The 13,401-nt window shown below is 37.1% G+C and overlaps 1 protein-coding gene across 1 annotated transcript; it reads left to right on the forward strand.

Moving 5' to 3' along the window:
• Positions 1-281: 281 nt before the first annotated feature.
• pks16 (putative fatty acid synthase) lies at positions 282-13,365 on the forward strand (the record flags this gene model as incomplete). The annotated part of the gene is made up of 7 exons (XM_020573921.1): positions 282-375; positions 466-1,365; positions 2,139-2,169; positions 3,025-3,043; positions 4,314-5,654; positions 5,687-7,260; positions 7,335-13,365. 7 exons carry the CDS (start codon positions 282-284, stop codon positions 13,363-13,365), a joined length of 9,990 nt encoding a protein of 3,329 aa, XP_020435993.1.
• Between the last annotated feature and the right edge of the window lie 36 nt (positions 13,366-13,401).

Below are 13,401 nucleotides of genomic sequence, written 5' to 3' on the forward strand. Positions count from 1 at the left end.
ATCAGATTTTCTTTGAAAAAGAAGAAATGTTTACTTTTTTTCGTTCTAAAATTTAATATTATTTTAATTAATTGGTATCTATAAATATACAATGAATATAAGAGATTGTGCAATGAGTGAATCTGTACACAAAACAACATTTTAATATTCTCTTTATTAGTTAGTTTTGTAATTAAGAAAAAAATAAAATAATTTTTTTTTAAAAAAAAAAAGAACAAAAATGAAAAAAAACAATGACGTTTTAATGTTTTGTTGATTAAACTACAAAAGAAGAGAAAAAGATGACTATATACTTGGGTAGAACACCCCCAACCAATCCTAAATTCGAAATAATATACAAGTCTGATAAATATGTTGTAGTTAATAAACCATATGGTAAGAATTTAAATATATGAAGATAGATAGATCTACTTTTAAAAGAAAAAGAGTGGTTGAACTTATGATAAAGAAAAATAATTATAATAGATATTTGTATAGATGGAGATGATCGAGAATTTACTGTTAAGAAATATATTGAGAGTTGTTACCAAGAGGTAAAGGGGGAGGTGCGATTCGTCAATCGAATAGACTATGCCACGTCGGGCATTGTTTTGACTGCTACCACCAAATCCGATGCTAATGTCGCTGGTCAGCTATTCCAGAATCGTGCGACAAAGAAACATTACTTGGCGTTGGTATGGGGACATTTGCATCCGCTGTACGACACCAACGAGCCAGACACGACAGAGATCACCGTCGACAAACCGATTGCCGACGACAAAACCGACGTCAATGCATTCAAGATGTGTATAGGTGTCGCTGGTACCGACAACCCGGGCAGGCCGTCAACCACTCATGTCCGCGTCTTGCAACACGGCTACTACAACGGTAGGCCTGTTTCAAAGGTTCATTTGATTCCGCACACCGGACGACGACACCAATTGCGAGTGCATCTCGACACACTTGGTCATGTGATAGTAGGCGACGAGACATACGGTCCTAAAGACGCACAATGCTTTAGAATGATGTTACACTCATGGAAACTGACGATACCATTCAAGAATGAAACACTCAACTTTGAAACAGAGGATCCATTTAAAGATCTACTATCATTAACTTTAGAAGAATCAATACAAAAACAACAACAACAAACAGATGAAAATGAAGAAAAAGAAAAAGAAAAAGTAGTAACTTTAACAGATAGTCAAAAAATAGATAATAATAATGATAATAAAGAAGATAATAATAATAATAATAATGAATCAGTAACAACTACTACAGCAGCGGAATCAACAACTAATAATACAGAAACAGCTACAGTAACAACTAGTCATAAGAATAAATGTGAATGTAATGAAACGATAGATAATGAAAGTCATAAGAGATGTAAACTTGAACATCCCAATTCACAGTCAAATTAATAAATAAAATGATAATGTAAGTAAAGAAGCGAAACGAAACGAAAGAACAGTAGTAGATATTTTTTTTTATTTTTTTTATTTAAATTCAAAATATCATCACATCCAACAACTTAATAGATAGATAGATAGATAATTCAAATGCTAATTCTATTTTATTGTTATCATCTCATCATGTCACACCACCACAATCATTTCATTTTGCATGCAAATTTCTTCTTCTTTTTTAAAATAAATGAATTGTTTGTGTTGGTTGTCTGTGTCTACTTCCTTAATGTTGTTTGTTTAGAATCAACATTCACATCATCACCACATTTGCAATATCATTGCAAAAAGTAGAGTGACTCATCGTCGTAGCCTAAGATTATCATCTTATGCACATCTTTTTAATTATTAAAAAACGACAAAAAACAAAAAACAAAAGTGTGATGAACAAACATGGTTTTGTTTTAAAACTCTAAAATATCTGGATAAAATTAAAGATATTTTGGTATGAATTTTTAAAATAATATCTTTAATCTCCCCATCAATATAATTTGGTAAAGGAATTATTAAATTACTGGGTTACAAACATAATATATTTTTGAATGATCGTTTTTTGTTGTTGTTGTTGTTTTTTAATTTACTTTTTATTTACATTAATTATTTAATATTTTTTTTAATATCCAATCTTGTTTGTAATCTTATTCTATTTGGTCTTTTCTTTTCTTTTACTTTTCATTCTTTTCTTTAATTATTAAGATGCTAAGGTAACTGCCAAATCAAATAAGAGGTAATTATGTAATTATTTAACTGCTTTCTACACCACCTCCAATAATAATAATAATAGTAATAATAACAACCATATTTTTCAATGGGGAAAACTAAAAAGTTACCACAACTTGTGTCAAAAAAGTTTTTATAATATTATCCAAACAAAAAAAAAAACTAGATGTAACCCTCACACCAAATATTTTACATCTACCACATCTCTATTTATCTTTAAGATTAATGTTCATTTATCTTTTTAAATGAAAAAATATCTAACCTGATTTTTAATGAAACAAATAGATTGTTGTTTAAATATTATAATGTGTTGAGAACTTATTACTTTCTTCTATCTATCTAATAACTTATTTGCTAAAAAAATATGTATATATTAAGAACAATATTTGAAATATTCTTATAGTTAAATTTAAAAATCACGGATATTTGATTAATATTTTTTTGGTTTGTTGATCCCTCCCCAAAAACAATCACTTTGAATACCATCACATCATTATAATGTAGAATAAAATGTGTGAATGGCATTGAAGTTAGATTCTTTTTTTTGTGTGATGGAGTTTAATTGTTTAATTTTGGTTTTGCAATGTTGTGTTATTTATTGTTGTTATTGAAGTGAAAAGGGAATTCTAATATATTTTTACTCGTTAATCCCAAATTAAAATCCAATTAATTGGGATTTCAATGTTTTTAATGTCAATCATAAAAATAAAAAAAGTTCAGAGTCACTGTCGTCGAAAGCTCTCAATGAATGATTTTGGGAGTTTTCACTTATCATTGATAAAAACACCAATAAATGAATGACTCACTCACTGTTACCACTACACTACATGTGTTGTTGATCATCTACCATTAAATAAATGAGGGTTCGGGTAAGAGCACTAGTATACATCATTCATCTATCTTTTCATTTTCTTTTCTTTTCTTTAAATTGGCATCACACACAACAACCAGCAAAACACACCCTAAAGCTCTTGATTTGGTTATCTTTTGTTTTGTTTTTTTTTTTTTCATTTTCTATTTTTTTTTTAATCGTTTTTTTCAATATTAATATTAATATATATCATATCAATCAAACACAATCAAACAAACTACCACACATCACACTCTGGGAAAGATGCATATTGGAAATCCCAAAGTTATTTTTTTTAAAAATCAATTTTTATTGAATTCACAACCCCACTTCTTTAATTTTTTGTTTTTGCACAAAAAACTTTTTTTCATTTATTTTTTTGATTTTTTTTTTTTTTTTTTGGACCTCCTACAGTCGTTGAACAAAGCACCACCATGGTTTATGAAGAACTAAATAAATAGACACCAAAACTGGAAAGTTAATCCAATCCAATTTAATTAGGAACAACAATAGTTTGATTATTACTAATTTTATAAGTATATAATCACAATATCATATCCAATCAATCATTCAATCAATCATTATAATATTATTTTATATCTTAATACATATATAAATAAATATAAAACCAAAACAAATATATACATATATCGATTTAAATTTAAATATATATTTATATCTTGTTCTAACCTTTTTTAAAAAAATAAAATCTTTTTTTTTTTAGATTAAAAAAAACAACCAAAACAAAATAAATCCAATACATATCTCCACAACAATTATACATCCAAACAACAACCACACATAGTAAATCAATTTTTGATTTAAATACCAATCACTTTAAAAATTTAAACTTCTTTAATAATAGTTGTTTAAATTTATATTTGTTTCGATTTCAGAAAAAAGTCTAAACATAACATCTTTAAATTGAACCATTTTTATAAGTTCAAAAAAACATTTAAAAAACAAACAACCAGGTATGTAAATAATAAAACAAGAAAATGATATATTAAAAAAAGAAATTTGACACTAATTATTGATCTATTAATTTTTTTTATCTATTCCACATTTTTATAATTGCATTCCACATTTTCCATGTTTTACTTTTTCAAATTTACATTTTTTTTTCTTTTTAACATTTCCATATTACTTTACTATATTTTTAGTTTTTTTTTTTTTAAATATTAAATTCCCTATACCAATATTTTTAATTGTTTTGTATTTCTAATAAAAAAGAAAGAAAAACAATTTTTTAAAATCTATATTTATTTATTTATTTTCATAATCATTTTTATATATAAAAGAATAATAATAAGAACATTGTTAAAATGTCTGAACAACAAGAACAATCATCTACAAGTCAAGATGTAGCAGTTATAGGTATGGGTTTGAGATTTCCAGGTGGCTCTAAAAATCCAAATGAATTTTGGGAACACATGGTAAATCGTTTCGATGGTATCTCAAAGACTGCCGATACCAGATGGGCTCAATCTTTCTACGATCAAGACTTTATTTCCAATGAGTTTGGTGGTTATATCAGTGAGGAAGAGTGGAAGCGTTTCGATCCACTGTTCTTTGGTGTACTCCCAAAGGAAGCGATCCATTTGGATCCACAACAACGTGTTCTCATGACCATTCTCTGGGAGGCACTGGAAGATGCCCAAATTCAACCAGCTAAAATCCGTGGTTCCAACACCGGTGTTTTCATTGGATTGATGAATCTCGACTATCAGAAGCAAGGATTCCGTGAGATCACCGATATGTCACCGTATTTGCTTACCGGTAACGGTAATTCTTTTATTTCCAATCGTTTGTCGTTTGCCTTTGATTTCCGTGGTCCCTCCATGACTTTGGATACCGCTTGTTCGTCGTCGTTGAATGCCGTCTATCTCGGTGTCCAGGCGATTCAAACCGGTGATTGTGAGATGGCTGTTGTCGGTGGTGTCAACGCGCTCTACGATCCAACCATCTCGATTGCATTCACTAACTTTGGAATGTTGTCACACAAGGGTAAGTGTCGTAGTTTCGACGCGTCCGCCGACGGTTTCGTACGTGCCGAGGGTGCTGGTCTCTGTGTCTTGAAGTCATACGACGCTGCCATTCGTGACGGTGACCGTATCTACTGTGTCATCAAGGGTGGAAGCTCCAACGTCGACGGTTACAACAAGAAGAACACCATCACTGCACCATCGATGCACGCACAATCCGAGAATATCGAGTTGGCATTGAAGAAATCGAATCTTCAACCCGAAGATATCTATTATATCGAATCTCACGGTACTGGTACTCCAGTTGGTGATCCAATCGAAGTGGAGGCACTCTCGCTCGTGTTTGCCGACAATCACACCAAGAACAATCCATTGAAGATCGGTTCCGTCAAGTCGAACATGGGTCATCTCGAGAGTGCAGCTGGTATCGCTTCACTCATCAAAGTTTGTCTGATGCTCAAGAATCGTCAGCTCATTCCAAACATCCACTTTGAGCGTGTCAATCCAAAGATCAAACTCGACGAATGGAATGTCCAAGTCGTCACCGAACAAGAGCAATTCCCAGAGGACAAAGTTGTTCGTATGGGTGTAAATAGTTTTGGTCTCTCAGGATCAAATTGTCATATTATTTGTGAAGAAGTTAAATCAAATTTAACAGTATGTATAAAAAACTAATATTAGTAATTTAGAAAAAACCAACTTTGTTTTTAGTTTTACTAATTAAAATTTTCCAAAAACAAAAGAATAATAATGTAAATCAAATAGAAAAAGAATATTTAGTTCCAGTATCTGCCAATTCTAAATTATCGTTGGATAAATATATGGAGGAGATCAAGAATAATCAATCGAAATTCGTAGAGTCAATTCCATTCGAAGATTTCGTTCAGCATCAAATTTTGGCACGTTCTCACTTGTATGCCTCTCGTAGAGTAGTGGTTGCTCGTAACTGGCAAGATTTCATTGAACAAAAGACTGCCTACTCGACTTCTTCCACTTTGTCATCGAATATCGCTGCACTCGGTTTGGAGCAAAAGACACCGATCGTTTTCGTTTTCTGTGGTCAAGGTCCACAATGGAAAGCCATGGGTAAAGTATTATACGCAGCCGAGCCAGTCTTTAGAGAAGCAGTCGATCGTTGTGATGCTCTACTCACCAAGCTCTTTGGTTACTCAATTCTTGCCGCTCTCGACAAGTTGGAATCGGAATCGTCCCCAGAGATTCACGAACCTAAATTGGCACAACCATCGGTTTTCTTGATTCAAGTTGGTTTGGTTGCTCTCTACGCCCACTGGAATATCAAGCCAACCATCGTTGTCGGTCACAGTTTCGGTGAGGTAACTGCTGCGCTCGCAGCCAACATCTTGAGTTTGGAGACTGCCGCCAACATTGTCTATCATCGTTCGACCCTCCAGAATCTCACCATTGGAAGTGGACGTATGATGTCGATCGGTATTGGTGCCGACCAATACGTCCGTGACTACGCATCGCTCTATCCAACCATTGAAATTGCATGCTACAACTCACTCGATTCCATCGTTATCACAGGTGCCGAATCCACTCTCAAGGAGGTTGCCAACAAGCTCAAGGAGTCGGGAATCTTCACTGCTTTCCTCACTACTCCATGCTCGTTCCACTCCTCTCACCAAGAGAAAATCAAACAACAGGTATTCGATTCACCACTTGCCAACTTGCAGTACAACGACGGTCCAATGCTGCCGTTCTTCTCTACCATTCACGGTGGACAACTCCATTCCAAAGAGGAATACAACACCCAATACATCTACGACAATCTTCGTCAACCAGTTGAATTTACCAAAGCAATCGATAACATCTTTGGATACATTCAATCCAATCAACTTGGAACCTCGCCAATCTTTATTGAAGTCGGTCCACATCCAACCCTCCAATTCTACATCAAGAAGCTTGTACCTGCTCCACAGTCGGACGAGCATGCTTTCACTCCACTCATTCTCTCACCACTCCACAAGAAGAAGAACGATATTGAAGTAATGCAATCAACACTTGCTGCAATCTACAATCACGGTATCAACATTGACTTTGCCTCACAATTCAACAATCAAAACAACGCCTGGAAGGAATTGACTCACATTCTCCCAAGATACCAATGGGACACCGAAGAATACTGGCACGAGCCATTGATCAGTCAAAAAGTAAGATTAGAAGGTCCATCCTCAACAATCCTAGGAAACAAAGTGAATACCGGTGGATTACTTTATCAAACAGTTATTAATGTTACATTAGAGTAAGTTGCGATATTATTTGTTATAATAAGTTATTCTTCGTTTATTAATTCTATGTTATTATTATTATATTTAGTTCATTCAATTTCTTGAAGGGTCATAAGATTAAAGGAAAATACTTATTCCCAGGATCTGGTTACATTGATAATATTTTGAATATTTTCAAAGGACAAGATGTCTCGATTCACAATTTGGAATTCAATATTCCATTCTTCTTGACTGACGGTGTTCAACATCACTTGCAATCGAATGTCGTTCAAAACTCAAAGAATGAATACAAGGTTGAATTCAACTTTAAGGAGAATCATCAAACCGATAAGTGGATCAAGTCTGCTCATGGTCGTGTCTCAACCTATCAACCATTGCAACCGGCAGCCGTTCCAAAGGCTAATCTCGACCAACTCCGTCAACGTTGTAACCTTGCTACTTTGTCAAAGGATGAAGTGTACACCAAGTTGCAAACCCTCGGTTTGCCCTACGGTCCAACCTTCCAACGTATTGAATCGTTCTCCTTCGGTACCAATTGCTCGTTCGCCACTCTCCAGCTGCAACCACCAACCTCAAGATTCGACACCGGTAGCTTCTTCAATGCTTCCATTCTCGATTGTGCTCTTCACGGTCTTTTGGCTTTGATGGACGGTCCACAAGAAATTGTTTTCGAACGTTTGGAACACTTCAAATTGTACTCTGCCAACTTGCCAGCTGTTCGACCAACTCATGTCTACTTGTTCAACAAGGTCATCAAGGAAGCTGGTAACACATCGCAAGGTTCCGTCGAGATGTTCTTGGAGGACGGTACAATCATTGCCAGCTTTGGTAAGATCGTATCAAACTCTTTGATTAAAGTAAAGAGAACCTCTACCATTAAAGTTCCAGCCAAGGAAACCTACTCACAAGTTTGGCAACCAAAGGAAGCTGTATTGGCAACTCCAGTTATCAGCCAACCAAGCGCAACCGCTGAATGCACCATCGACCTCGAATTGGATAGCAATTTCAGAGATTTCGTTGGTCAATTGATATATACCAATGTATTCAATTCTCAGCCAGTCTTGGATCAATCCCTCGATCAACTCTTCACTCAATTCAACGTTGACGATAAGAATAAGAACTTGTTTGCTAGATTGTTCGATTTGGTTAAGGATGTCAATGTTCAATCGAATGTCAGCGAGACCAAACAGGCATTGCTCACTAAACAAGGCGAATCATACTCAAGAGATATCGAATTGGTTGAAAGATCACTCATTCAAGTCATTCCATCAATTTTGAATGCAAGTGACGCAGCTTCAACCGATAGCATTATCAATCAACAAGATGATGCTGGATTCACCAGTGTTGAACATATTCAATACAATTCCAAATTATCTCAAGAAGCAATCGCTTCACTCGTTTCATTGGTTGAATCATCGATTGCATCCATTCCAACAGCTACCAAAAATATCTTTAAGATTTTGGATGTTGCCAGTCAGTCGGATACCAAGAGATCTACCACTGTCAAATTGTTACAATCAATCAACAATCAATTGAACAACAGCAATGTCGTTGTTGAATACACTGTTATCTGTCCATCTGTTGATGTCAAGGAGTCACTCAAATCGCTCCTAGCTCCATTGGCAAGCGATAATCTCCTCATCAAATATCGTACTACAATCAACATTGAAAATGATTTGGTCGAACAAGGATTGCTCGTTTCCAACTACCATTTGGTTATCTCTCATTACACTCTCAGTAGTTCAGCTGTCAGCATTAAGACCATCGTCAACAACCTCACTCAAGTTCTCACACCATCTGGACAATTGGCTTTGATTGAAGCACCAAGATCCTCGGTTGTCTTTGATTTGGTTGCCGGTATCAATGTTGAAAAGTATTACAATAACTTCCAACAAGATGAAACTAGATCCGCCAACAACCATTGTGCTATCTCCAACAATGAGTTGAGCCAGTTGCTATCGTCTGTTGGTTTGCTCAATAGCACTTCAACTTTGACTCTTCCACATCAATCTTATTTAACCGTTGCTCAAAAGCCATCGATTCAACAATCAACTTCAACTTCCACACCAATCGATAAGATTGTTTTCGTTGTTGCCGGAACTGAATACGATGAGACATTCACTCAACAAGGTTTGTTGAATGCCAACAAGATTGAAATCATCAAATCATCGGATATTCTCGACCAATCCAATAACCAAGATCAACTTTTATCGCAAGTCAACGATGGAAAGAACAACTACATCTTCTTCCTTGCTGGTTTAGAGTCACTCACCATTGAGAACTACAAGATTAGAACCATGGAGTTTGTCAAACTCAATCAAATCTTGTTGAAGAATCAAGTCACCAATGTCAAGACTGTTTTGACAACCTTGAATGCTCAACGTGAGTCAAGCAACTACTTGAATACCTCATTGGTTGGTATCTACCGTTATTTCCTTGAATTCCAATCGACTTTGCAAACAGTTGCTATTGATCTCGATGTTGAATCTGCCAGCAAGGTCGATCTCTCATACTTGATCAAGTTGTCAAACACCGCCACTCTTGGCGACAAGGAATTCTTGCTCCGTAACAACAAACCATTGGTTCAAAGAGTATTCCTCGAACCAACTCTTCTCACTTCACCATCTTCCTACGAGAACAACACTGACAAACTCTGTTGCAAGTTGAACTCCAACCTCCAATTTGTATTCCATCCACGTGACCAACTCCTCCCAGAACAAGTTGAGATCCAAGTCAAGGCAACCGGTATCAACTACAAAGACAATTTGTTCTATCGTGGCTTACTCCCACAAGAAATCTTTAGCAAGGGTGATATCTACAATCCACCATTCGGTTTGGAGTGTGCCGGTATCATTTCACGTGTTGGAAGTGCCAGTCACTTCAAGGTCGGTGATGAAGTAGTTGGTTTCGCCAGTCACTCTTTCTCATCACACGTTATCACTCACCAAGATCGTATCGTCATTAAACCAAAGAGTATTAGCTTCGTCGAAGCTGCTGCCATCCCAGTCGTCTACGCCACTGCCTACTATGCCATCTTCCACATCGGTCGTTTCATCCCATCAAAGGATTCCATCTTGGTACACTCCTCAACCGGTGGTGTTGGTATCGCCGCTCTCAACCTCTTGAAATACAAACAACACACCGGTCCTGTATTTGCCACCATTGGTGGTTCCAAAGAGAAACGTGAATATCTCGAGAAACGTTATGGTAGTTTGATTACCAGCATCATCTCAACCGCCAACAACTCTGTCGCCGGTGGATATCCAGACGCCATTCGTCAATTCCCAGAGACAAGAGAAGGTGTTGACATTATTTTGAACACATTGTCTGGTGATTTCCTCAAACCAAACTTTGATGCTCTCTCACCAATCGGTCGTATCATGGATCTCTCTGTCACCCAGTTAATGGAGAACGACAACATTGACATTGAAGTATTCAAATATCATGTTGGTTATCAAACTATCGATTTGGAGCGTGCCATTGCCTACAGTCCAAAGGTTGTAAACGGTATCTTGCGTGAAGTATTCCAAGCCATTGATCAAGGTCAACTCGACTCCATCCCAGTCGAATCATTCCCAGTCAAGGAGACCAAGAAGGCTATTGAATACATCAATGAGAGAAAGCACATTGGTAAGCTTGTTGTTGATTTCGAGAAATTCGACCAAGATGTTTTGGCTCCACTCCTACAGGATGTTGCCGATCAAAAGGTTGCTGCCATTCTCAAACCAAACTACACAATCGACGGTTTGGATTCAACTCTTTTGATTACCGGTCAAACTGGTATTGCAGTCTGCATTCTCCGTTGGATTCTCCAACACGCACCAGCCAACCTCAAGAACGTCATTGTTCTATCACGTTCTCAATTGAAGTGGGAGCTCGAGCTCTTGATCAACCAACAAAAGGCTGCCAACAGTCCAATTCAAATCCACTATAGATCTGTCGATGTTGCTAATTTCAGCAATTTGAAATCGACTGTTCAAGAACTCTATCAATCGAATCCATCTATTGGACCAGTTAAATCGGTCATTCACTTTGCCACTATCTATGACTATTGCGACGTTGAATCAATCTCACAAAAGACAATCGATTCCACTCATAATCCAAAGGCTGTCGGTGCATTCAATCTCCACAAACTTGGTTTGGAGCTCAACTTTGCTTTCAACCATTTCATTTTGTTCTCATCGATTGTTGCCGTTCTTGGATCAACCAACCAAGCTTCCTACACCTCTGCCAACTTTGTCTTGGATGGTCTTGCCAACTACAGAAGATCTCAAGGTCTCAATGCTACCGCTATTAACTGGGGTGGTTTGGGTTCGGCTGGTGAAGCTGCCAAAGACAAGTCTGTCACTCAATTCCTCCAATCGCGTGGTATCCTCTTGTTGTCACTTCCAAAGATTCTCGGTACTTTGAACGGTATTTTCAATGCTGAGCTCTCACAACAATCCACTCAAGTGATGGCAAGTAGCTACACCTACAAATCACTCTTTGACTATTGTCCACAGATTCGTCCAAAGATGGAGCATCTCGCTGCCGATGAAGATCTCGAGAAGAAGCAATCCACTTCCAACAGCTCCGCAGGTGGAAACAGTGTATTCGATCGTGTTGTCGCTCAAATCTCAGAGTTGTTATCAATCCATCCATCCAAGCTCAACTATGATACCAGATTAAAGGATTACGGTATTGACTCATTGTTGACTGTTCAATTGAAGAACTGGATCGATCAAGAATTCCAAAAGAATCTCTTCACCCATCTCCAATTGTCTTCCAACTCTATCAATTCAATCATCCAAAAGATCTCTGCTAAAACTCCAACTGCCACTGCTGCTGCCACCACTGCAACTGCTACCTCTGCCAACAAGGAAGTTCAATTGTCAACCTCCAAGCCAGGTACCAAACCAATCGAGTTCTGGAAGAAAGAATTGGAATTGGATCAAGATATCACTCCATCTGCCACTTTGAAACCAGCGATTGCCATCACCAACGATGCTCCAATCAATGTATTCTTGACTGGTGTAACCGGTTACTTGGGTATCTACTTACTCTCTGACTACCTCAACAAACCAAACGTACAAAAGATCTACTGTTTAGTTCGTGCCAAGGCTTCAATAGAAGAAGCCAGACAGAGTGTCTTTAACAAGCTGAATCAATACAGATTGACTTGTGATGTTGCCGCCTTCGACCAACGTGTTGTATTGGTTCTCGGTGATCTCTCACAACCATTGTTTGGATTGCAACATGCTGAATTCACTAAACTAGCCAACTCTGTCGATTTGATTGTAAGCAACGGTGCCAATGTCAACTTTATCGAGTTCTACGATGAGATTCGTCTTACCAACATCAACGGTACCAAAGATATCATTCGTTTGGCAATCACTGGTGACACATTGAAGCGTATCATCCACGTTTCCTCCATCTCTGTATTCTTCAACGACAATCGTAATGAATCGATCACCGAAGATGTCTATCCAACATTGAATCACATCAACGACATGAATGGTTACATCCAATCCAAGGTTGTCACTGAATATCTCATCAAGGAGGCTTCGGCTCGTGGAATCCCATCGCAGATTGTCAGAGTCGGACCAATTTTCGGTGATTCTACCACTGGTATCGACAATGAAAACGATATCCTCGGTTTGGTTGTCAAGTCGATCTTTGAGCTCCGTTCCTACCCAGCTTTCAACCAACAATTGGGAGAAGGTAACATCAACACCTCTCCAATCGACTGGGTCTCCAAGTCATTCGTAGGTCTCACCCTCCACGGTCAATACTGGAGCAACCAATTGCAACCAACCGTCTACCACTTGATCAATCAAGATGAAAAGAGACAAATGAAGAATCTCACTGACATCTGTAACATTATCAACCAACAATACCCACTTACCGTCGAACCAGATTTCCTCCAATGGAAAGAAAAGTTGATGACCTCGAACAGCACACCATGCAAGAAGATCAGAGGTTTCTTTAGAACTGCAAAGACTTTCCCACTCTTCCACATTGGATTCGGTGACTGCAAGAGAACCATGGAACATCTCAACCACCTTGGTATTCCACCATGTGAAATCACCACCGAAACAATCATCAAGAATATTGAATACTATCAAACAACTTCAAAATAAATAAACAAATGCACAATATATATAATTTAAAATTTA

This window comes from Heterostelium album (assembly GCF_000004825.1).
Source record: "Heterostelium album PN500 unplaced genomic scaffold PPL_scaffold3, whole genome shotgun sequence".
Taxonomy (NCBI): domain Eukaryota; phylum Evosea; class Eumycetozoa; order Acytosteliales; family Acytosteliaceae; genus Heterostelium; species Heterostelium album.